Source organism: Wickerhamiella sorbophila (genome assembly GCF_002251995.1).
Source record: "Wickerhamiella sorbophila strain DS02 chromosome Unknown contig3, whole genome shotgun sequence".
In the NCBI taxonomy this organism is placed as follows: Eukaryota; Fungi; Ascomycota; class Dipodascomycetes; order Dipodascales; family Trichomonascaceae; genus Wickerhamiella; species Wickerhamiella sorbophila.
Genome location: NW_020194004.1, coordinates 731216 through 755196, shown reverse-complemented (window position 1 = coordinate 755196; position 23981 = coordinate 731216). Strand labels below are relative to the sequence as shown.

The 23981-nt window shown below is 47.2% G+C and overlaps 13 protein-coding genes across 13 annotated transcripts; 7 read left to right on the top strand and 6 right to left on the bottom strand.

Annotated features, from left to right (window-relative positions):
* Positions 1-51: 51 nt before the first annotated feature.
* B9G98_02286 (Aspartic proteinase yapsin-3) lies at positions 52-1458 on the top strand (the record flags this gene model as incomplete). The annotated part of the gene is made up of 1 exon (XM_024808843.1): positions 52-1458. One exon carries the CDS (start codon positions 52-54, stop codon positions 1456-1458), a length of 1407 nt encoding a protein of 468 aa, XP_024664611.1.
* Positions 1459-1521: 63 nt separating this feature from the next.
* B9G98_02285 (Aspartic proteinase MKC7) lies at positions 1522-2811 on the top strand (the record flags this gene model as incomplete). Its single annotated transcript, XM_024808842.1, has 1 exon — positions 1522-2811. One exon carries the CDS (start codon positions 1522-1524, stop codon positions 2809-2811), a length of 1290 nt encoding a protein of 429 aa, XP_024664610.1.
* Positions 2812-2861: 50 nt separating this feature from the next.
* B9G98_02284 (General amino-acid permease GAP1) lies at positions 2862-4616 on the bottom strand (the record flags this gene model as incomplete). Its single annotated transcript, XM_024808841.1, has 1 exon — positions 2862-4616. One exon carries the CDS (start codon positions 4614-4616, stop codon positions 2862-2864), a length of 1755 nt encoding a protein of 584 aa, XP_024664609.1.
* Positions 4617-5903: 1287 nt separating this feature from the next.
* Positions 5904-7403, bottom strand: B9G98_02283 (Carboxylic acid transporter; the record flags this gene model as incomplete). Its single annotated transcript, XM_024808840.1, has 1 exon — positions 5904-7403. The coding sequence occupies one exon, from the start codon at positions 7401-7403 to the stop codon at positions 5904-5906; it is 1500 nt and encodes a 499-aa protein (XP_024664608.1).
* Positions 7404-8583: 1180 nt separating this feature from the next.
* On the bottom strand, positions 8584-10067 carry B9G98_02282 (GABA-specific permease; the record flags this gene model as incomplete). Its single annotated transcript, XM_024808839.1, has 2 exons — positions 8584-9830; positions 9884-10067. 2 exons carry the CDS (start codon positions 10065-10067, stop codon positions 8584-8586), a joined length of 1431 nt encoding a protein of 476 aa, XP_024664607.1.
* Positions 10068-10538: 471 nt separating this feature from the next.
* B9G98_02281 (Metal-binding activator 1) lies at positions 10539-11363 on the bottom strand (the record flags this gene model as incomplete). Its single annotated transcript, XM_024808838.1, has 1 exon — positions 10539-11363. The coding sequence occupies one exon, from the start codon at positions 11361-11363 to the stop codon at positions 10539-10541; it is 825 nt and encodes a 274-aa protein (XP_024664606.1).
* Positions 11364-11469: 106 nt separating this feature from the next.
* B9G98_02280 (Ubiquitin-conjugating enzyme E2 G2) lies at positions 11470-11988 on the top strand (the record flags this gene model as incomplete). Its single annotated transcript, XM_024808837.1, has 1 exon — positions 11470-11988. One exon carries the CDS (start codon positions 11470-11472, stop codon positions 11986-11988), a length of 519 nt encoding a protein of 172 aa, XP_024664605.1.
* A 42-nt stretch (positions 11989-12030) lies between these two features.
* On the bottom strand, positions 12031-12513 carry B9G98_02279 (Ankyrin repeat-containing protein YAR1; the record flags this gene model as incomplete). The annotated part of the gene is made up of 1 exon (XM_024808836.1): positions 12031-12513. The coding sequence occupies one exon, from the start codon at positions 12511-12513 to the stop codon at positions 12031-12033; it is 483 nt and encodes a 160-aa protein (XP_024664604.1).
* Positions 12514-12544: 31 nt separating this feature from the next.
* Positions 12545-15052, top strand: B9G98_02278 (RNA polymerase II assembly factor RTP1; the record flags this gene model as incomplete). Its single annotated transcript, XM_024808835.1, has 1 exon — positions 12545-15052. The coding sequence occupies one exon, from the start codon at positions 12545-12547 to the stop codon at positions 15050-15052; it is 2508 nt and encodes an 835-aa protein (XP_024664603.1).
* Positions 15053-15285: 233 nt separating this feature from the next.
* Positions 15286-17394, top strand: B9G98_02277 (Heat shock protein 90; the record flags this gene model as incomplete). The annotated part of the gene is made up of 1 exon (XM_024808834.1): positions 15286-17394. The coding sequence occupies one exon, from the start codon at positions 15286-15288 to the stop codon at positions 17392-17394; it is 2109 nt and encodes a 702-aa protein (XP_024664602.1).
* A 948-nt stretch (positions 17395-18342) lies between these two features.
* On the top strand, positions 18343-19320 carry B9G98_02276 (hypothetical protein; the record flags this gene model as incomplete). The annotated part of the gene is made up of 1 exon (XM_024808833.1): positions 18343-19320. One exon carries the CDS (start codon positions 18343-18345, stop codon positions 19318-19320), a length of 978 nt encoding a protein of 325 aa, XP_024664601.1.
* A 20-nt stretch (positions 19321-19340) lies between these two features.
* Positions 19341-22508, bottom strand: B9G98_02275 (DNA polymerase delta catalytic subunit; the record flags this gene model as incomplete). The annotated part of the gene is made up of 1 exon (XM_024808832.1): positions 19341-22508. The coding sequence occupies one exon, from the start codon at positions 22506-22508 to the stop codon at positions 19341-19343; it is 3168 nt and encodes a 1055-aa protein (XP_024664600.1).
* A 266-nt stretch (positions 22509-22774) lies between these two features.
* On the top strand, positions 22775-23860 carry B9G98_02274 (putative J domain-containing protein C17A3.05c; the record flags this gene model as incomplete). The annotated part of the gene is made up of 1 exon (XM_024808831.1): positions 22775-23860. One exon carries the CDS (start codon positions 22775-22777, stop codon positions 23858-23860), a length of 1086 nt encoding a protein of 361 aa, XP_024664599.1.
* Positions 23861-23981: the final 121 nt, after the last annotated feature.

The window sequence follows — 23981 nt, the reverse complement described above, 5'->3', positions numbered from 1 at the left end:
CTCTAAAAGATTACCTAACGGTGAGAGATCTCTCTTTTACGAAGCGACGAGATGCGTTCTCGCTTTCTAGGTATCCTGTTAAAGCTTCAGGCGTTGTGGGATGCAGCGGAAGGTGGCCAAGCGGGTCCAACAGAGCCCCCAACGGGTCTAGCTAATCTAACCCTGATGAACAATCAAGGGATTTACACGGTATGGGTTGCTGTTGGGACCCCACCCCAACTTCAAGAATGTCTCGTGGACATGACAAGCAGCGACTCGTACTTTATCTCCAACAAGCTGCAGGACTGCTCTAGGGCCCCCAAAACGTGTGCTTTTGTGTTCGAAGAAAATATGTCCTCCACACTGTATTACTATCCTTCCACCTTCCCAAGCTTTGTTTCTACAGCCGCGAATTTTACAGGCTCATTTGCCTCGGACAATGTACTGTTAGGCATAGACGTTTTACCTAATGGAGTCGAATGGGATGGTGGCTACTCTCTTACCAATACCACATTTGGTTTGGCTCAAAATGGAACCGGGTACGGAACAGACGCGTGTGTTGTGGGGTTGGGCTTAAAAAACGGAGAGTCCTGTGTTACCACAATGGAAAACGGCGAGGTGAGTCCTGTCTACGACAATTTGCCGATTGCAATGAAAAACCAAGGGTTTGTTAATCGAGCCTCCTACTCAGTCTACCTGAATACCTGGACCTCGAAAACAGGATTTGTTTTATTTGGAGGTATCGACCATGCGAAATACCATGGAAACTTGTCGATTGTGCCCCTAGTCGATTATGCTGTCGATGCGAGTTTAGGGACGAAACTGGTGGGAAACCCTACCGATTTCCAAGTAGTGCTGAATGGTATCTCCGTGTCCGACGGAAACAGAACCGTTCCGATTGCATCTATGAACTTCGCTGTTAGTCTTTCGCTAGGAAACACGCTTACCACGCTGCCTGCAAGCGTTGTCAAGCCGTTGGCAAAAGTACTGGGGTTAGCATCCGTCTACGAGGAACTCGAGTACGTTTTCCCCTGTGATCGTGAAGCATCAATTGTATTCGATCTTAGTGGGGTAGAAATTGCTGTCCCTTTGAGTGAGTACGCATACAGCCTGGATGCAAACATGACAGATGGATCACCAGCTTGCGCAATGCTCATGACAGTACAGGATGATCCGTTATGGTGTTTGGGCGATCCTTTTGTTCGCGCAGCATATATTTATGTCGATCTGGAGCTATTTTTGGCTGCAATTGCGCCTGTCAAGTATACAATCGAAAGTGATGTCGAAATGGCAGCCGCGAACGGGTCAATATCAGGGGCCCACCCAGCACCACATTACAATGCCAGCAAGCTTACCTCGGCAATTAATGTGACCGCAGGAAACACTACTTTTTTCCCTATAGTAGAAATTTCTGCGGCACCAAAACTCCGGATCACGTTCTGGGCAATTTTTAGCTCTATCCTATTTTTGACACTTTGAGTCAAAAAACCTTATGACTTTACGACTAGAAATATGTTTTATATATTGGTCAATTTGATGTTTATGAGCAATGTCGCTGGCTTTACAGATCTGAGAAAAGTTTACGATCCCAACTCTATCATTGTAGAGCTGTACTTTGGTCAAAGTCTTCAACCCATACGCTGCATAGCTGTGACGTATGATAGTGATACATACGTCACGAGTGATCCGAGTTCTTGTCAAAACTATGACACATGTGAGCTGCTCGATCTCGAACGTGCTAATGTAGATACAACAACAGATTTCTCGGACTTTAGTAGAATGATTTCCACAGGTGACACAATTACAGGGTCATATGTGAACTCAATACTAGGAATCCGGTTGAATGACACTATTCGTACCTTCAATGCTACTTTTGCAGTTGCATCCTCAAGCGACGTTCCTATATGTGTGTTGGGGTTGGGTCCCAAAAATGGAGAGTCTACTGGGGTGCAGATTGAAAATGGGATTGTGTCGCCAACTTATAAAAGTCTACCTATCCTTTTGAAGAGTGCTGGGCTAATTAAATCAACATCTTACTCTTTGTTTGTAGCAGACAACAGCGGCTCTCTAGCTTTCGGTACGGTTGATCACACCAAATTCGAAGGGTCCCTTCAACTGGTGCCTATAGTCGATGTTAGCGTGGACGGCGAGCTACTAGAGCATATTAAGGCACCATTGGAGATCCAAGTTGTTCTACTGGGTATCTCGCTTGAATCGAATGGTACACTTTATCCCGTTCTGCAAATGGAGAGTCCTGCTCTTCTTGCAATTGGCATGCAGGCGACATACTTGCCTCAGAAGTTCTTGGACGAGCTTGTGGGGTTTTATGGTCTACTTTATCATGATGATTTAGGCGGTTACCTTGCTCCATGTGATTTACCTGGTAGTCTTGTATTTAATATCAGCGGTGTCCCGCTCACTACTGCACTCAAAGACTATCTCACAGAGACACCGCTCACATTTTCCGATCAACAAAAGGCTTGCTTTCTTCAGCTGCCACCCACAGGAAACATTGATTATTGTGCCTTGGGTAACTCGCTGGCTATGTCCAACTACATTGCAGTTGACTTGGATGCTCTCATGATTGGGGTGGCCCCGCTAAAGACGCAGCCAGACGACGGGCCAAGTCAGATCCAATCCATCCCAGAAGCTTTCAGGAAAGCTGTTCCAGCTCCTGTGCTACCAGCCAACACTTACAATAAGTCAGATCTAGTCGCGATACCTTTGCCTAGAGCCAAGAAGACCTACACGTTGAATAACGGTGGGAAGCTGCAAATAAGTAGTTTTTACACTATAGTGTGTTTAATAACATATATGTTTATAATTATATAAAATAAAGTCCACGCGAAGACGCCTTCAACGTTGATTATAGGAGGAAGCCATCAACACATGAAGTTAATGATCTTCTTGAAGAAATTTGCGTTTCTGCGAGCCTCGTTTTCAATTTCATTCTCGCGGATGGTTTCTTCGGTGATTTCACGTACACCAGAGGTAATATCCATATCTTCAAGCTTGATATACAGCGGAGATTTGGTATAAAGCTTGTGTCCCACGTACATGACGATAACACAAGGAACCGACAAATCGGCCTGGAAGAAAATACGAGCATCTGGCTTCCCGTTAAGTGGGAAAAGGGAAGTCCACCACTGAAGACCAAAGATTGCGATACAAATACCAAGGCCGATAAAGGACCCAATGATACCTGTCGAGGCCTTGTACTGCAGCTCACTGGTGGAGATACCTTGACGACGCATTGCCATGCGCACACGGATATGAACCAAGCACACTGTACCCCAAGCATACAGGAATGAAAGCGCCGAAAAAGCGTAGAGCCAATTGAACACCTCAACATGGGCATCAGAAGCAGCAACGAAGCACAAGAGACCAAATACAAAACAAATCGTAAGCGCACCAAGAGGGCGACCACGTCGGTCAATGTATGTGAGCCAACGAGTGAGCCATCTCGGGCCGTATCCAGCCAAACCAATTGCAACAAACGTGCGCGATGACGCGAAGATGGCAGCATTAGCGACAGAGAACACTGAAATGATAATAACAGAGTTGAAAATACTAGGCACCGCGTTAACCATTGAGTGCTCTAAAGCAAGAACGAAAGGAGAAACTGACTGACCAGAGCCATCATCGGTACCAAGGCGAGGATCACCGTTGTAAGGCAACATGAAGCCAAGCATAAGAGTTCCTACAATGAAGAAAGTGATTGTACGCCACAAGATTTGCTTGACAGCGGAGGGGATTGCATGTGCAGGACTTTTGGTTTCAGTAGCTGCGATACCAGAGATTTCAGTTCCACCAAAAGCGAAAGCACAGCTTACCAGCACAGTTACGACACCTTTAAAGCCATTAGCAAAAGCACCCGGATCATCAAAATACTTTGCTCCTCGGTAAGGAACGGGACCACCGCCTGCAGTGATCACAATAGAGAAAATAATGAAACCGATCATTGCGCAGACCTTGATTGTGCTGAAAACAAACTCGGCCTCACCATAGCCTTTTGCGCCAAATAAATTCAGAGCTAGCAATGCAACGTAAAATAGAGGGACCCAAGCGACCACATTTACATGGGCCGCTGAGTTGTTATCCGTATGCCAGTAATAAATCGTCATAGAGGCCGCAACAATTTCTAGAGGAATGACAACCATCCAGTTAAACGCATACAACCAAGAGAGTGTGAAACCCCAAGAGGGATCCAGGAAACGACTCGCATAAGTTGTAAACGAGCCTGGTACAGGATAACGGACACCTAACTCACCCATGGCACACATGGTGCAAACGATACAAATACCGACGATACCAAAACCGATCGTCAAAGCAGCGGGACCGCCATTTTTGAGCGAAGAACCAGTACCAATAAATAAACCAGTGCCAATACCACCGGCAGCAGCGACCGCACGCAAATGACGCTTTTTGAGTTGGGGCTTAGATCTCTGAATGAGAGTGAACGCAATCTGCTCATGGGTCATGCCCGTTGAATCAAAGTCATGTTCGTTCGGGCGCTTAAAATCGGAGAAAAACTGCTTCCATTTGCTTTGAGGGGCTTTCTCCGACTGGAAATCATCAGATGACAAGTTTTCTGAAATAGCATTGTCGAGCGAAATCTTTTTCTCTAGATCACTCATAGTTGGAAATGTTGATTGAATATCCACGAGGTAGACAAAAGATTATTTACAACGCTCAAAACGTAGGTTTAGGATTCCTTCTGCTTGTGGGCTATCAAGATAAGCTTCACAAGGAAAGACAGGCCCCATTTTATAAACTCTCATGCATGCAGCATTTTTTAAAATTACGCGAGCCCCCCTCCGCACAACTGCAGGAAAAGTGAATCAGGGTACGGGTGCTGACAGAGCCAGGAAGAGACGGCCAAGCAAATTTTTACCGGTTGCAGAAATCGCAAGGTACTCATGCGCGGAGAGACGGACTCGGCGGCAACTTGAATAATGTTGTTGTTACATAGCCTAGTCTTTCAATAACACTCAAAATCCAACGCTCTTATCTCTACCGGTGTTTTCCCGCAAAGCCAAGACACGTACGCTACATTGCATAGACGCTCAAGACACACATACAACGCTTGACAAAGCAGATCGAAGGCTGCGGGTATGGATCTGGATAAACTCCTTCGCCGAAATTTTGAGGCGCACTAAATTCAGTATTGAGAATACGCGGATAAGGCTGGGGAAAATATTTCGACAAAATATCTTCAATGTGCGAAACCGGTGCACTTCTGTCGGCCCCACTAACTTTTGCGCTATTAATGACCGGGCTCTTGGGTCGTCGACATGGCAGGTCACAGCGGGAACCCACTTAGAACGCTGCAGGTTGACTGATAGTTCGCATATGGATTACCCCAGATTGCAGCCTCAGATGATATCGGTCTCGGTGGGGTACATTACGGGTTTGGCAGCATTTTTCAGCCTTCGATACGAGATCCGGGAGAATTGGGTAGAGGCCAAAGTCACCGGAATCAAAGGGGCAAGCCTGAGCAGTCTTAAAAATTGCATTTTGTTGAAACGGCGTTGAAGTGTGGGGCAATTTTTAGGTTCTTGTCCTTCCCGCACGTTGTCCGAGCCAAATACGTTATCTTTCCTCAACAAAATCAGTGCATGTGTTTCCTGCGTTCTCACGCAACAGCACACTAATCTTCTGTATGACGTAGTTGTCGGGACCGGAGAACCGGGTAGCCTCCCGGGTTGGTCATCAGGCCTCTCGAATTCCCGGGTATGAAACATTGCGGCACATGACTAAGAAACAGGAAGCGCGGCCCCCTAGGTGACTGCGTCTACTCGAAACCTAAAATGTGCTTCCCTGGATTAACTCTTCTTGGCATGCATAAGAGAAACCTCATAAATGCTGTGAATCAATATTATTAACCTTAAAATAAACTAACATATCTCGTGGGTAGGTACAAATTAAAGCACGGGAGTACTGTGCTTGGATTTCTTGATCTCCTCTTTGTCGATATACTCGACGGTGATCTTCTCTGGATCGACGTTCTCCTCGTCGTGAATTTCGCGAATGTCACCGTCGGCATTGCGGCGTTCAGGACCCAAGAAGCAGACCACGAACGTGTAGGCGAATACTGCACCCATTAAGATTGCCATAACTTTTCCATAGTCGTACATCCCCGGAATTTTATTTCCGTCCTTATCATAGAGAGGGAACTGCGTGCCGATAGTCGCCTCAATAGTTGAAGCTGCAGAAGAAGCGAGATTTCCCAACTGATAACTAGTACCGGAGGCGAAAGCTCGCAGTGCGGGGGGAGAAAGCTCCATAAGATGAATTGGCACCACACCCCAGGCACCCTGGACCATCATTTGCATAAAAAAAGCCGTAGCGTTAATGCTTGCATTTTGATGTGAAAAGCCCCAGGGATAAATTAAAGCAGCCCCAATAACACAGCATATCATAATAGTGAGACGACGACCAACGAACTGAGACAAGTGGCCGAACAAGATGCCCCCAGTTAGAGCACCGAGGTTTGCGACACAGTTGGTTACAGTAGCTGCGTTTTCGCTAAAGTCAAGTTGCTTCTTCAGGCGAGTAGGATACAAGTCCTGAGATCCATGGGACATAAAATTCATGCCAACCATGAACAAAACCTGGAAAATGAACAGGAGCCAGTGGGTCTTCATGCTCTCTTTAGCGGCTCGAACGAAAGTAACCGCTGCATCACCTTCAACCTCGCGGCGACGCTTGTGCTCAAGGAATGCATCGTTCTCAGGTAGACATAAACGCCAAATAATGATTAGAACAGGCGGCCCAGCACCGAACCAGAACAGTGCTCTCCAGCCGTGCGGAGAATTATCGGCAATAGCTCTGTTGAAAATAACGACTAACAAGTAACCAAAAGCATAGCCTTGTTGCAGTAAACCTGAGATCAGACCTTTTGCTTGTGGAGGACAATCATCGAGAGCGGTTGAAGCGCAGTTACCAAACATACCACCCATAGCAATGCCAAACAGTGCACGCACGGCTAAGAATTGCGGATAGGTTTGAACAAACCCAGTGCCCAGCTCAAGAGCGATGAACACAAGACAGTTGATGATAAAGGGCCATTTACGACCCCACTTATCAGCGGCGAGACCAAATATAACGGCACCGACTGAACGGAGCATCAAGACAACTGTGATACCCCAGGATATTTGGGCAACAGTGCGATCAAGGGATTTTGCAATGTTTGGAACAACGATTGATACGGAAAAGAAGTCGAAAGCATCCCATGTCCAGCCAAAGAAAGCCACACCAATAAAAGACCATTGACGCAAGGTGATTTCGCGGAGTCCAGGCAAAGGATTGAGCAGGTGCTTTTTCTCGTGGAATGGAGGTGGAACTAGTGTCGACGGTCGCGTCGCTAAGTAGTGCGCGACCGCAGGGGGACTCAAATCTGGTCCCTTGAGCTCTTCAGACATGGCAGACACTTTGAAACCACGTACGATCCCTGCATTTTATATGTGGCGGCGTACAGCCTCCAGTTTTAAAAAAAATGCACGATCGCTGCACAATCGACGATAGTTTTCGAGACCTGCTGATGGTCCTGCAGTGAACCAACATAATAAAGTCAACTTAGCGACATCTATAAACGGTCAGCCTGGTAGCAATATGAAGCTCAGAAGTTTAAAAAGTGAGTTATATTCTTTAAGCTGCTAAATTTCGCTTCAACCGTGCGGTGTGTACTCTTTTCTGTCAACCCTTCCCCGCACCAGCTCTCGATGCACAGTGTGCTCCGACTGCGTGTCAAGAGGTTTTTTGGGGGAGCTAGTACGATGTGTTACAGTATTGTATAAGATCGATTAACTCGGATTAGCCTGCCATAACCAGGGAGCAAGCCAGTTATAGCATACTAGCTCACCTAGTAATGAAAGCTTAACCCAGAAAGTTTTTCAGCGCCTCGAACGGGCAAATTTTTTTCTATGTCAATCCTGCTCCGCATCTCCTGACACATCATTGGGCTGGCGATAGGTCCGCCTGCAGCCGAAGTTGAGCTGTCAAAGCTCAAAATTGCCGAATTGCGACAAAATAACGCGATGTGATGCTTTTTGACCGCTCAAGTCTTAAATTATAAGTAACCGCTTCAGTGTGACTGAACAATAACCATATTATGCAGTGTGCGGCATTACTGCTACTTTTATCTGGGTTTGGGCTAAAACCTACGGCACGAATCCGGGGTAGCTGTAGGGCGCTGACGAGGTTATAACAACTGCATACTACGTCGTGAAGCAGGAAAATGCCATAAAATAAAACTTCAATACACGGGCGTGCTGCTGGGGTAGTGTTTCGCACGGGTTTTGGTCCGATCGTATCCGATTTATCCGATATCGGATGCCCTTGAATGCTTTACGGGCGCCATTTAGCTGCAGGTCAGGAATGGCGCATAAGCAGCCTGCATGTGGGGTAAAACTCGCCTTTTCGACCAGAAGAACCAGGTGAGACTTATTCAAACAAAACAAATCCTAGGATGACGTTGTGGAAAGCGTTGTATTTTGGATAACTTTTTCATTCAAGGAAATTTCTTCGCTCTGTTGAATTTCCGTGATTGAACCATCAACTGCATAGTGAGGATCAACACCATCAATTTCCCCAACAGTTTGTTTAGGTCCCTCGAACCACTTTTAGGCGTGTAAAGTAGTAAATGAGACATCCTATCCATACTGCGGGGTTAATAACGCAAGTATAGTTCATAGTTGATGCTGTAACATGTCGCGACGTAGGCATTTGGGTCAGAACAAACACAAGAAACACCAAATAAGTCGCAGCTAGAATACCATTGATGCGAGAGAGGGTATGACCCAAGTAGAACGGACCAGGAACGAAATCGCCTTTTCTGAATGTGATGACTCTCATCAAAATCGGCATGAGCCAAGCCAGGCCGTTTGAACTAACATAAAGAGAGAATAGAGACAACGCTGCTGTGTTGTTGATGAGAGTCAAACAACCCAAAGCTAACGAAATGATGCCATCGAAAATGATCGCATTGTGGGGAACACCATCTTTCAGATTGATCTTGCGAACCCAGTTGGAAAATGGTAGCGCGCCGTCACGCGAAAATGCCCAGGTCTGACGGGATGCACAAACTAGGATAGACAAACCCATCAAAAATTGTACAATAAGCATCAATACCATCATGGCAATAGCCCATTCCTTGTTTAGTGAATCCATAATGAGCTGAGCCATGGGCTGACCCACGGGCGTCTCTACCGTGCTAATGAGATCAGGCTTAACACATGCAGCCAAAACAGCCTGAACCACAAAACCAAGCACTGCACACTTTCCGATGGACATACAAATCCCCAATGGTACTGCCGTTGCAGCATTCGATGCTTCTTCGCTCATGTGAATCCACGAGTCGAAGGCACCTATAGTCCAGATTGCAGACATCCAAGAGAGTAAAAATGACCAGCCATATTGCCAGTCATAGAGGTTGGTTGTGTCACCAAACACGAACGACCCGGAGTTCAGACCTCGATCTTGTTTCGAATCCCCAACGGGAAGGGCAATACAAATAAGCACGACAAGGATCATGTTTAATACGATACAAGAGGTCTGCAACTGCGAAAGGAATCTATTGGATGTCATCGCAGTCAATGCCTGTAAAACAACTGCACCAACATAAATCCCGTACCACATGTATTTTGTAGGCACAAACTTAGCATCTGTTGCAATTGCGGGCACCGACATGACCATTTGAGCAAAGCCGTAGTTGATACTACAGAAACCGCCAACCAGACCAAGAGTGTTGGCATAGCCGGTGAAAAAACAGGCGGGCTTCCGAATTTTTTCGGTGCAAACTTGAAGGTCCACCAATACAGCCCGCCAGAGGTCGGCATAGCAGAACCAAACTCGGCAAGTGCTAATCCGACAGACATGATAAAAAAGCAAGGCACTAGCCAACCCCAGGTCATACCAACTCCTCCGGCTTGCAGAGTATCCGCTAAGACCGACGCGATGGACGGCACAAGCGACATGATGGAGAACGCAATGCCGAATACTTGAATTGGGGAGAAATTTCGGCGCAGTTCCGGGTTATAACCCAGATTCATCAACAGCTCGTCATCTTTATTGACTAGTTCCGTCATGTCAGACGAATGTAAATAGGAAAGGTCTTATCTTCTGTATATGCAAAGCAAGTCCCCTGCAGGCTTGTAAAGGCGATTGTCGCGCGAGGGATAATACCACGCAAGATTGCGGTTCCCTGTGTGATGAAATTTGTAAAACCATATGCACTTGGCAGAAGAGTATTTGAGGACATTGAGTAGCCGTACGGTGAGCGCTCTTTCGTTTCATGTGGTTACTGGTGCAGCTGATAAGCACTGTGGATGCAGCCTGCCCTCGTCGTAATCAACTAAAACACAAACGGTATCGGAATCAAGAGTGAGTTACTGCTATCCTCGAGTGCAATACGCAAATTCTGGTGATTAAAAAGACGTAAATATGCCACGTTAAATAGCCTATTACGAAGGCCTATGCAATTGGTTGTGATCGCTTAAAACCATATCCATACCTAGCTTTCAATTGAATAACTGGAAATATATGTACAATTCTAGGTACTACAAAAGAGCATTCCCGTGGAAACGGCCCCGTGAATGTGTGTAGCAGTTTTCGCATGCACAGTTTGCGTCGCACTGACATTGACCTGGCATCACGCACATTGCAGCAAAATCAAGCTCTCTTTGGGCACCCCACAATTCATCTGTCTCGTCTTGGGTCAAACCTAAATCATCGACGCCGTGCCCGTTATAAGACATTGGCGCAATTAAAAATGGTGCAGATTGGGATTCGTGCGGAGCATACTCCTGGAAAGCTTCAGGGCCCTGTTGAGTCTCGACTTGTGAATGGGGTTCTTGTGGAGCTCTTTTAGAACAGCAAGAGCTTGAAGCCTCAGGTTGAGGCTTGCAACATGACTTGACTGCGCACGATGATGATGGGTCCATGGCTGCATTCGTGCCTCTCTCTACTGCGTCGAATTCCGAAGCAAGCTGCTTTCGGTATAACCCACCGCCGACAGAAACAAACACATACTTTCCTGCACGAATTGGCTCTTCATCTGTTTGTGCTTCGTCTGATATTATAGGCTTACCCGAGGTTCGAAGCCTTAGGGTCATTTTTGACACCTTGCCAGAGGAAACAGAGCTCGAGTCAATAGTGCTGACCACACAGGTTTGATGGGCGTCATCACACAGACATCTACGGCCATTTGCGATGCACTCACATGGACTTTTCGACAAAATAGCTAATCTAGTCATCCCATCTCCTATAGGTCTCCCACGGCGGCGCACCTGCAGTAGTGGTCGGTCACGGTGTTCACACGTCGACGCCCTATGACCTCTGATACAATGTATACAGGCGTATTTCAGCCCTTGGTAGGTTATCATTAAGCGTAGAAAGTAAGGCTTCGCTAAACCTCGAAATTACATAATCGCATTGATTTTGCGATGACATATATCCGGGCCTACTTTCCTAACTAGACCACTGCCAACTATGGGTCCAAAGAAACAATCAACCGCCGTGAAGCGGCTGATGACCGAGTACAAGCAGCTTCTGAACGATCCGCCTGAGGGTGTGTCTGCCGGCCCGATTTCAGAGGACAATTTTCTTGAGTGGGAGTGCCTCCTGGCTGGGCCACCCGACACCTGCTACGAGGGCGGCATTTATCCTGCCACTTTGACTTTTCCCGAGGACTATCCTTTGAACCCACCCAAGATGGTCTTCAACGGCCCGATTTTCCACCCCAATGTCTATAAAAACGGTGAGGTTTGCATTTCTATTCTCCATGCCCCCGGTGACGACCCTAATATGTACGAAACAGCTGCTGAGCGGTGGTCTCCTATCCAGTCGGTGGAGAAGATCTTGGTCAGTGTTATTAGCATGCTTGCAGAGCCCAATAGCGAGAGCCCAGCCAACATCGATGCCAGTAAGATGTGGAGAGACGATCGGCCTGCCTTTGAGCAGCTCGTCCGTTCTCAGATCCTTGCATCGCTTGGCATTTCTAACGAGTGAAACCCCATGATATAATTAGGCTTCTAGTCTATGAGTTATATATTAAACGTCCTTCTCTTTGGTCTCCTCCTCAGGGATACCGGCACTGATAGTCTCTTCTTCTTCATCCTCGAAATCAACTGTCTTGAGAAAGTACTCCACAAGTGCTTCATTTTCGGCAACTTCTGCTTGATAAATAGAATCAAAACCTGCTTGGTTCTTGATTTTCGCATCGGCCCCGGCTCCTACCAGCAGCTGGGCGGACTCCAAGCTACCAGTGAGAGCTGCCCAGTGCAATGCAGTGTTCCCGGAGTCATTTTTTTGATTGACAATGTTTGCCCGCTCATTTTCGTCCAAATGATGCAAGATGTACTTCAACACATCAACGTGCGCGTTGGCTGCTGCCATGTGAAGGGGGGTTGCCAGCGAGTATTCGTTTTTGATACTCTTGAAAAGTTCCGTAGCATTTTCCTGCTTGAAAAACTCCTCAATAGGTGCAAGTTCGCCCTCACGAGCTGCAGAAAGAATCTCTAGATGGTCGGCCATAAGAAGTTTGGAAAAAAAAAAAGATTTCGTAATGGATCAGCTGCTGGCGGCGACCAAGCAGTGGCTCGATGAAGGAGTTTCTAGCAAAGGAGCAGACATTGCAAAATTATCTACATCAATTGAGCAAAGAGGCTCGCCTTCGGAAAGTGTCATCTGGCGATGCGTTGATGTGCTGCTAGAGTTACAGTCGTTCACCGACGGGAAACAAGAGATCATCAAAATTGCGTTGGAAGATATGAAAACGGTGTCTACACTTATGCGAGTTATAGCTTGTTACGGCATATATCCTTGTGTAGATGCTGGTGTTGGGCCGCCAATGGAATCCAGAACTGAATGGGCAGTTTTGAAAAACCCCGAAGAATTCTCAAGTGACTTTTTAGAACGGCTGCTCACCAAACTACTGAATATCTTACGGAAAAAGGACGATCTTGCGGATATAATACTAATCGGACCTTATACTGTTGACATTATCACTGGATCATTGCGTTACGATGCCATTTTCGAAGGGTTGAGCGATCTTTTGCCAACTTACACACTTTATCAACTTTACACCGGTATTCTCCCCTACGGGCCATCATGGGTACAACAGAAGCTGTCACATTCACTCGCAGTACTACCGTTGAAACGTAGTGATGCAGTGAGAGCATTGATTGAGTTTCTCACCGGCTTTCGTGAGTCTGAGCATGTCAACACGAGCCGGCTAACTCACGTTACCCAAGTTCTTTGCTCAATTCCAAAAAACACCAAGCCCAAAGATTATATTGGTGCTATTGGGGTACAGATATTCAATCTTTTGGCATCAGTCGATATGCCTCCTGAAATCACTGCGGCGGTGGTGAGAGTTACGGCTGATCTCTCTGAAACACGACCTCAGATGCTAGGAGCATTAAGAGACAGAATAGTCGAACCTTTTATCAAGCCATCCGCGGAATTAGAGCCTTCGTTAGTGGTCCTCATGAATTTGGTATCGAGGAAGAGCGATTTTGTTGGTTATTTAGCCGAGAAATTAGCGTTGCATGTGTGGGCTTTGCTAGCGTATCTTTCAGAGTCCAAACGCCCCAATGGATCCACGCTGCAATTAGTCGTTGGTCTTATCAACTTGAAAGATGACGGTACGATTGCCGATTCAATTGCCAGATCACTGGGTCAAACAGTTGTCGATGGTATCACATTTGGACCTTCCTCGAGTGGCAGTGTTGAAACGCGACAAAGCGATGGAAACAGCCCTGAGTTAACCATGGAAGCATTAAGCTTTCGTATCAATCTTTTCTTGACCGTCTTGAACAAAGTCCAGGGGAAGATTGTGAGTTCTTTGTTCTCGCACATCATAAAAAGGTATACTGCATCGTCAAGAAGGGATGCATTGAGCATCTGGTCAGACCTGAAACTTTTGGAAGGTATTTCATCGGAACTTCGAGCGAAACTCTTTGAGAAACCGAATGAGATTGTGGACCTGACTTTCGGTATTATCGACGGTGCTGTTGAGAAGCAACTTGCCCCACAAGTTCTCGATGTCCAGAGTCTAGGCGTTGCCCTAGATGGCGACAGCGACGATGAAGAGGACGACGAAGAAGAACAGGACAATGGTGATCTTGTCGCATTAGGGCTATCTCTGCTCAGTAGCATTATTCTCGAGGCGTTCTCCAAAAAGAAGCTCATGCGAAAGATCGGCGGTCACAGGGAACAAATCGAAGTGTTGACGAAATCTACAAACCGGAATATCCGAGAAAAGTCTTCTCAATGCATAGAGCTACTTGACACAATCGCGTCAGAGGCCGAGATCTCTTTAGGAGACGAGGACACTGACTTTGAAAACTCCGCAGCGTTGCTTAAAACTGCGAGGGAATCTCTAGCAAACCCGTTGATTCCTGTTCGTGCACATGGGCTTACATTAATTTCAGAGCTGATCAAGCGGCAGGACAATACTATATCACTCGATGAGGCCATGTCGATCATGCTGAGGGAAATTCAAGATGACGATTCATTTATTTATTTGAACGCTATCAGAGGCCTAGAAGCCTGCAGTGCATTTGTGGGCCCAGGACCCGTTCTTCGAAGACTCGCTACCCACAAATCTACACAATTGGATGTGGTTCTGAGAAAACGTGAAGCGATGACCCGTATAGTGCAACTATTTGGGCCCACCTGTCAACAAGAGGACCTGAGGTTTTTGGCTGATTACTTTTTGGCACAGTCTCGACCAGACCCCCAAGTTGACGATCGCTTGAGGATGTCCGCTATCTCAATCCTTGGACTGCTTATACAAGGAGCTCCATTAAGCCTGACAACCGATCAAGAGGGCCAGGTCGCAGACTTGGTTCTCGGTGTGTTGACACATGAACGAAGTGACGAGCAGGCTATCGTGCGAAGAAGTGCCATTGTGCTACTTCTTGAACTAGTAAATGCAAAACACCAAGGTGGATTCAAGAATCTCTCTGTATCAACCCTCCAAAGTCTAAAAACACAGCTCGGCGTCGCAGCAAATGACTCGGACGAGCTTATTCGCAAAGACGCTCGCGAATTGATGGAATCATTTTGATACCTGTATGTATTTGAGTCTTATTGATAATTACATTATTCCTTATATTTCAATACCGGCCATGGAAACGGACTTAACTTGCCTGTTTCTGCCCATGATCCACTCGAGAATCTCCAGAGGTTCCATAAATTTCATTTACATAAGCCATGGAACTCACTAGAATTTCAGCTGACACAGCTATATAAATGACCCGAGAGGTTGCTGCACGATCACAACCCAATCTATATTCAAAAATGTCTTCTGAATCGTTTGAGTTTCAGGCTGAGATCTCTCAGTTGATGAGTTTGATCATTAACACGGTCTACTCCAACAAGGAAATTTTCCTTCGTGAGCTCATTTCCAACGCTTCCGATGCTTTGGACAAGATCCGCTACGTTTCACTTAGCGACTCGAAGCAGTTGGACTCTGAGCCCAACCTCTTCATTCGCATCAACCCCCGCAAGGAGGAGCACATTTTGGAGATCCGTGACAGCGGTATTGGTATGACCAAGGCTGATCTCGTCAACAACCTGGGTACCATTGCCAAGTCCGGCACCAAGCAGTTCTTGATGGACGCTTTGGCCGGTGGTGCCGACATGTCTATGATTGGTCAGTTCGGTGTTGGTTTCTACTCTCTTTTCTTGGTTTCTGACCGTGTTGAGGTTATCACCAAGCACAACGACGATGAGCAGTACATTTGGGAGTCTGCCGCCGGCGGCAAGTACACCATCACCAAGGACACCGTCAACGAGCCTCTTTCTCGTGGTACTTTGATTCGCATGCATCTCAAGGATGACCAGCTTGAGTACCTGGAGGAGAAGCGCATCAAGGATGTCGTTAAGAAGCACTCTGAGTTCGTTGCCTACCCCATCCAGCTCGTTGTCACCAAGGAGATCGAGAAGGAGGTCCCTGCTGACGAGGAGGAGGAGAAGGTCGACGACGACAAGAAGCCCAAGATTGAGGAGGTCGATGAGGATGCCGAGGAGAAGAAGAAGAAGGAGCCCAAGAAGATCAAGGAGACTGTCACCGAGAACGAGGAACTTAACAAGACCAAGCCCTTGTGGACTCGCCCTCCCAGTGAGATCACCAAGGAGGAGTACAATACCTTCTACAAGACTATCTCTAACGACTGGGAAGACCCACTCGCTGTTAAGCACTTCTCTGTTGAGGGTCAGCTCGAGTTCAAGGCCATCCTTTTCGTTCCCGGCCGTGCTCCCTTCGACCTCTTTGACGGTAAGAAGAAGGCACACAACATCAAGCTGTACGTCCGCCGCGTTTTCATCACTGATGACTCTGAGGAGCTCATCCCTGACTGGCTGTCGTTCGTCAAGGGTGTTGTGGACAGCGAGGAGTTGCCTTTGAACTTGTCTCGTGAGGTTCTGCAGCAGAACAAGATCATGAAGGTCATCCGCAAGAACATCGTTAAGAAGCTTATCGAGACCTTCAACGAGATCGCTGAGGACCAGGAGCAGTTCACTAAGTTCTACACTGCTTTTAGCAAAAACATCAAGCTCGGTATCCACGAGGATGCTACCAACCGTGCTGCTCTTGCTAAGTTGCTCCGTTACCAGTCTACCAAGTCTGCTGGCGAGCCTACTTCGCTCACTGACTACGTCACTCGTATGCCCGAGCACCAGAAGAACATCTACTACATCACTGGTGAGTCTACCAAGGTTCTTGAGAAGTCTCCCTTCTTGGATGTCTTCAAGCGCAAGGGCTTTGAGGTTCTCTTCATGACCGACCCCATTGATGAGTACGCTGTCCAGCAGCTCAAGGAGTTCGAGGATAAGAAGCTTGTTGACATCACCAAGGACTTCGAGCTTGAGGAGACCGAGGAAGAGAAGAAGCAGCGCGAGGAGGACATCAAGAACTTTGAGGACCTTACCAAGGCCATCAAGGAGATTCTTGGTGAGCAAGTCGAGAAGGTTGTTGTTTCTGAGGCTCTTGGCGAGATTGCCCCTGCTGCTATCCGTACCGGTCAGTTCGGTTGGTCCGCCAACATGGAGCGTATCATGAAGGCCCAGGCCCTCCGTGACAGCTCCATGTCTTCTTACATGTCCTCTAAGAAGATCTTTGAGATTTCTCCTCGTCACCCCATTATCAAGGAGCTCAAGAACAAGGTTGAGGCCGATGGCGCTTCCGACCGCACTGTCAAGGACTTGACCACTTTGCTGTTCGAGACTGCTATGCTCACCTCCGGTTTTGCTTTGGAGGACCCTACTTCCTTCGCCTCTCGCATCAACCGTCTTGTCGAGCTGGGTCTCAACATTGACGAGACTGAGTCTTCTGCTGATAACGCTGCTGAGACCACTGATGCCCCAGACGCTGCCCCTGTTGAAAGCGCTATGGAGGAGGTTGACTAAATTGAATAAAAAACCAATCACACATAATATTTAGAATCATGTTAGCCTAAACTTAATTTTCATCAGATCCTTTCGTACCGCCAGTTGGTGGTGTTAGCCATGCAAGGTCTGGTTGGAGAGTACTGAAAATGTTGCGTAGACGCAAGTAGTTCTAGCAGACCCGTAACTCCACATCCTTCCGGTTATCTTAGGACTGGGTTTATACTGCTTATGAAAATGTTGCTATTGAATAGAGTTACTTGAGCAATGTAGGATATTTCATGACGCGGGCTGGTTGCAGGCTGGATTCAAACAAGAGCAGGTTACCCTAAGAATCCTCCCATTAAACAGTCCCATTATGACGGCAACATTGTTATTGGTATGTATGGTACATGAAAATCTGTTCTGACTTGTATACATTCCTTGTTGAAATGCTCGTGGTTTGATGAAGCTTAACCCTACATCACGCTGACGCGTATGCAGTGCTTGACAGTGGAGCTTTTGCTTTGTATTAGGGAAGCGTGCTCAGGTCTAATGACTTGTACACGTAAAATAAGCTACAGGTGCGTTTACCAGCATGCTGGAAGCGGTCCTAGGGGGTTTTCCCGATTAACGACATTGCCGCCCGCTACCCCGTTAAATAGAATTACTAACGTGCATCTGTGCCTGCTTTAGCTGCAAGATATCAGTTGCCAAACATTCTGCTCAAACCATAGAATATTGACTGCCCGAAAATCAAGATAGCTCGGACTCAAAACAGACTCAAAACAGCGTTCAGTTCCACAAAGTTTGCTCAAGAGACGTATGTCAGTCATTTACATTCCACCGAACCCGATCTGTTGCGAAACAGCCCCAGGCCTTCATGCAGGGCTGCAATGCACGAAGATATCAATTTCACCGTGCGGTTGCGTATCGACACCTTTTTGTTCTTATCACATCAAAAGACTTGAAGCTTTGGGACCGTCTATAATGAGAAACCGATCGAACAATGGATTTATTTTAATTGATTATTATCAGGAGCCTGCAAAATGCGAAGAATTTCTGCCGCCGTTGCCGCCGTTGCCGCCGTTGCCGCCGCTTCCGCTGCCACCGACACACCAACCGGCTGGTTCGAGAATAATGCACCAAGCTAGAGATCAGAGGCTGCCGTCCCACGGCCCAAACTTCAGCCACCAGCAAATTACCCATCGGTTTCACTCGGCTAACACAGTGAATTCGTTTTGCTCAACTTCCCCCACAAGCTCTACGTTCAAAAAAGTACCAGAAACCATGAGTTGCTCCAGTCCTGGTCGTCCCAAGGCGGACATGAGTTTGTCGGAGTCATTCTGCTCATTGGGTTTAGGCGGCCCTTCCATTGCCATACCACCTGATCAGAGAAGCAGAGCATTGTGGTTTCTGGAGACTCTTGGTAGAGCCGCGTTGCAAATAACAGGCGTACAAATTTCGCCGAATGTTTTTCTCCCTCGCAGGTTCTGGAAGATGGCAATTGTTTCTCCTGAACACATTCAAATCACTGAACATCGAATAAAGGCCATAAAGCGAGTGCTGAAGTATCAAAGTTCTTTTGAAAAATCTTTTAAGTTTCATCTCAAAGGCGGTTCGCTCTTTGAACATTTCTCCTCTCGCCTCATACTGGCGAAACCTGAAGCCATGTTATCCCCACATGATCCAACACGTGTGAATTCTGGCACTGGTGCTTCAACAGTATTCAAGCGCCTCCCGTCTGGATCAATCAAAGCAAACTTGACTGTAAGATATGCGACCATGGCTACTCAATTGCTGGAAGCTGTCAAGCGCGAGTATAGCTTTGGGCTTGAAACCCCATTTGTCGACTTTGTTCTAGAGACAATTACACCATGTTTCGTGGATGATGTGTTCGATCTACATGCACTATATATGGATCACTTGCTAAAGAAAATTGCCCCTGAGATAGGAAATTTAACTTGATGAAATACGCACTTAAATTATTACCACTCCGTAAAGTCAAACTTGCGGAGCTCACTCTCCGACGTTTCGACTTCTTTTTGTGCCTTTCTCCTCATAAAGAAAATAGGACAGTCCTTTGACGAGCAAATGACATCTTGGTGTAGACTACCTTGGCAGCGTTGACACTGTGTCCATAGACGGGCAAACTTCTCTTGTACGCCATTCAGATCTGCAAGCGAATGTAAATATAGTTCGGGCACTCGGTCAATGCAATTTTCACAAACAGCTCCTTTAGCATATGCGCCCCTCAGAGGACGCTTACAGCCTTTACACAGCTCTGTTTTGACAGCGAACTTCATAAGTCCGCCGGTTGTTGGCGTAACTTTAGAAATGGTACGAGTGTGTGCACCCGTCAACAGCTGGTTTGCTTTGTCGCCAAGAATAGGCTCAAAAATACGTAGCAGGGGCTTGCTGAGTTGGTTGCTCAGGTAGTATTCTGTATCGATGGGGATGTTATGTTCGAGAACATAGATTGGATCTTCACTTTTCTGGTAATTCTTCATGCCTGCAGCGCCTCGAATAATGACGTATGCTACACGGTCACCTAATGTCGGGGCAGATCCGGGATCTCGAGCCCTCATTCGCTTCGCCAGCGCAACGTGAGCTTGTTTATCGCCGTCATCGTAGTTGTCCTTGGTGAGCGCTTTGGTGATAACAAGCTGGCTCAAGTCAATACGATTTTGCAAGAGGTCTGAGATAACCTGTTTCACATACTTTTCCGCACCCTTGACGTCTCGGTCGATCAGAATACGATTTAGTGCTGTTTCAATCACATTCTGTACGAGCTGGCAATTATCTCGCCTGACTGTCTCGATACCCTTTGTATCCATTTTATCGAACTTGTCTGGTCGTGTCCAATACAATCCAGCATAGCGCTTCTTGTTGATTAGCAGATAAGGGAAGTAGACTTTCTCGAATTCGAGTTTGATTGGGCTGACGAAGGTCTCTGATACTAGATCGGCAGCTTCTTTACCTAGCTCCATACATTTTTCGAGTTCTTGTGGACCAAATTTGACCATAACGGAGTCTGTGTCGCCATAGATGACCTGGGCGTCAAAATCGTATCCGTTCTTGGTCGTATAATGCTTCTCTACCATACTCTTTGTATGCTCGATCATTTGCCGTCCAAACGCAGTTACGGAAGAAGAGATGGCAAGGCATGGTAATTTTCCCACAGTGGCACCGGTGAAACCGTAGACGGAGTTTGCAGAGATCTTTAACGCCAACTGTCGGCCATCCAACACGGCACGTCTGAAAGGGTCCGTCTCGTTTTTGAGATCTGCTTTTGCTCGCTTTCTAGCTGAGATCAGTTCGTGAAGAATTATCGGTAAAAGTCCTCTTCTGATCTTGGTTGTGACAAAGAGATCACCATTGGGTGTGCGAATGTAGTCCTCTCCTTCTTTGAGATTCAACCGATCAATGGTTGAACGATCTTCAATAAGTGTTGTATAACAGAGATTGTGAGCCATCATAACACTCGGATACAGACTGCTGAAATCCAACGTGGCAATGGGCATGCTATAGTAGCCCCTAACAGGTTCAATGACCGTGGCACCCTCGTATTGTTCGTCACTAGAGCCCTCTTGCTTCATGTTAGGAACAACCATCCCAACTTCGAGTGCCTTGCGGAAAAGTTGTGAAATAACCTTGATTTGCTGACCGCGACTCAAGAGATATGAGATAGGCACACCGGTTACACGAGCCATTTCTGTCATATTGACCAAGGCCATAAGCTTGTCCATCAAACGCAACGGTAGGTAGGCATCTTTCAAGCAGTAAACAGCTAAGCGGTGACGGGACTCTGCATTTCCATTTTGTAATTCAGTAATGATGGAGTGGTGGACGTCTTCTTTCTGCTCCTCGAGGAAATGTGCCGAAACAGAATTCAGTGAGTAGCTTCGCAACTTGTATTCGCGTCTGATATACTGAAGCATATCGATTTGAATACGACCATCTACGTTGGTAGCCTTATTCTCAAGAGTACCATAAGCCTTGGATGAGAACTTTTCGAGCGACACGACATTTTGAACATGCTTAAGACGGGCAAAATATGGGAACTGCCGCAGCTTGAGAGCCTCCGCACGGTTAATAAGATAGGGGAAATCAAAGTTTGACGTGTTATAGCCAATAATCACGTCCGGGTCGACTTCATTCATGAACTTGGACCAGTCCGTAAGTAGATCTTGTTCACGCTCGTACTCTAGTACTTGAGTGCCAGCAATTTTCGAGCAGGTACCAACTGTGAACACGTTTCGAATAAACGGTGTTTTCTCACCTTGGACTTGAACCATATTAGCGATTTGGATGACCGGATCGATAGCAGGGTCGGGAAAAATACCCTTGCGGCCAGCGCACTCGATATCGAAACTCAGTACCCGCAGGGGAGCAGACTTTAAGAACTCACCATCAGGAGAATGTGCAATTAAATCTTTGAAAGAAACAGAAACTTCCAATTGAGTTCTAGCTTGCCGTTTATTGTCTGGCACAACAACGTACTTGTCTTTCGGTAGCGTCAACCAGGACATCCCGGTGATATGACAGTCCACGGTGCATCGCAAGGTATAGGAGATGTTGTCATAAGTTTGTTGGCTGAATTCGTACCGCTTGAACTGGATATTGTTGTGCTCAAAAGATGAACGCATTCTGGTCACCGCCATGGGGTCCCGACCGAAGATCTTGAAAAATGGGCTCTTGTGTTCTGATCGGTAGCCCCAGAGGCTCTGTTTCATGACAATTTCAATTTTTGCGAGACCAGGAAACTGCTCCCGCAAGTATGCTGCAAATTCACGAACATCCTCGTCGGTAAATGGCTCGCTGGCGCCATCTCTCAAAATCGGTACGGGAACATAAAAGTAGTGTAGGAACCCTGTGACATCGCACATGATAGAGTTGCCTGTATCCGTGACGCCAAAGAGACGAACAGTGCTCTCTCCATTGAGCGTAGTTTCCTCTGCATCGATCTGTTGGAACACTATATCCTTTGAACGAAAGTCGCTGGGCACCTCTGGACGGGCCCAAATCTGATCGACGGACTGGCCTTTTTGCGAATGAAGCCTGGTAAGGTCTTCCTCGAATTGGGTTGGCTGAGTGCGCGACCGCTTGGCCGGATCAATCTCTGTTTCTGGAGATCGTTTCACTGCCACTGACATTTTTCGCGACGCGTAAATTATCTAGTTGTAAGCAGGCCAAGTGAAGAACCAATCTCTGGAGGTGTGATTACGGCTGGCCGGTAATTTGTTGAGGCGAAGAAATACATACTCGTTTTAGTGCTACTAGCGTATACGAGTTTAGTTATTTTTTTTAAAGCATCTATTTGACACCTGTAATTTGTGCCCTTTCACTTTCTGCCACGACGTACATCAAAGAGAATCTGTCAAACTCCCACTAGTGACTTTTCCCAACCGCCACTTGTAAAATGTCCTCAACGGGAGCAGACACCTCTGGAGGAACTGCGTCTAGAAGAGACCACAAACAAGGCAACCAGGACCGGTCGTACACAGCAGAGCAGCATGAGGCGGTGAAACGAGTGATGAGGTGCCAGGCGACGGACTACTACGAGATTCTTAAGATCAAAAAAGACTGCACTGAGACAGAGGTGCGCAAATCCTACCGGCGACTGGCCCTTACTATGCATCCAGACAAGAATGCAGCGCCCCAGGCCGACGAAGCGTTCAAGCGGGTGTCCAAGGCGTTCCAGGTTCTCAGTGATGCAGACAAAAAGCGGATATACGACCAGACTGGCGCTGACCCGGAACAGCGCGGTGGAATGCCTTCCGGAGCTTCCGCATTTGGGCGGGCTGCGGGCGGCTCACCTTTCGCTGGTGGTGGTATGCACGGAGGATTCGACCCCGAGGACATTTTTTCTGCTTTTTTTGGCGGTAATCAGGCATTCGGCAGCCCATTTGGCGGAGCATTCGGCGGCCCGTTCGGCGGCGGCGGTACACAGTTCGCATTCGGAGGTGCTGGGGGCCCGCGGGTATACACGTTCAATGCGGGCAATCCATTTGCACAGTTTGGTGAGCAAGCCAGACGTCGCGCAGCGCACCAGGGTGGTGAAGCTGCCGGTGAACAGCCCACGCGGATGCAAAGGTTCATGCAGTTTTTACCCCTTCTTTTTATTATTGTGCCATATATCTTTTCCCTGATTTTCGGCGGCGATTCGTCTGCTGCGGCTGCTGCTCCCCGCTTCAAATTCGACCGTGAGCCGCCCTACATCCAGCTACGTCATACCCCCAGATTTGGCGTAAACTTTTATGTGAACCCTCTTGACGTACAAGGTTTGTCTGACGTCAAGCTGAGGCGCCTGGACCGTGAAGCAGAAGCAAAGTACGTTTCTGTGCTACGGGTCAATTGCGAGCACGAACATCATATACGTGAGGAAATGCTTCGTGAGTCTATGGGCTGGTTTGTTAGGGATCAAGAAAAGTATCAGCAAGCGTTGAACCATCCCATGCCACATTGCGAGCGGCTAGATGAGCTGGGCTTGAGGCTGAATTCTTGAGACCCCAATCTAATGGACACAGCTCGAATCGTCGCTCTCGTTCTGAATTTTGATATATGAAATAACAATAAAAGAACGTGAAAATGGCCACTCGTTTAGGCTTGGCAATTACGTACTTCCT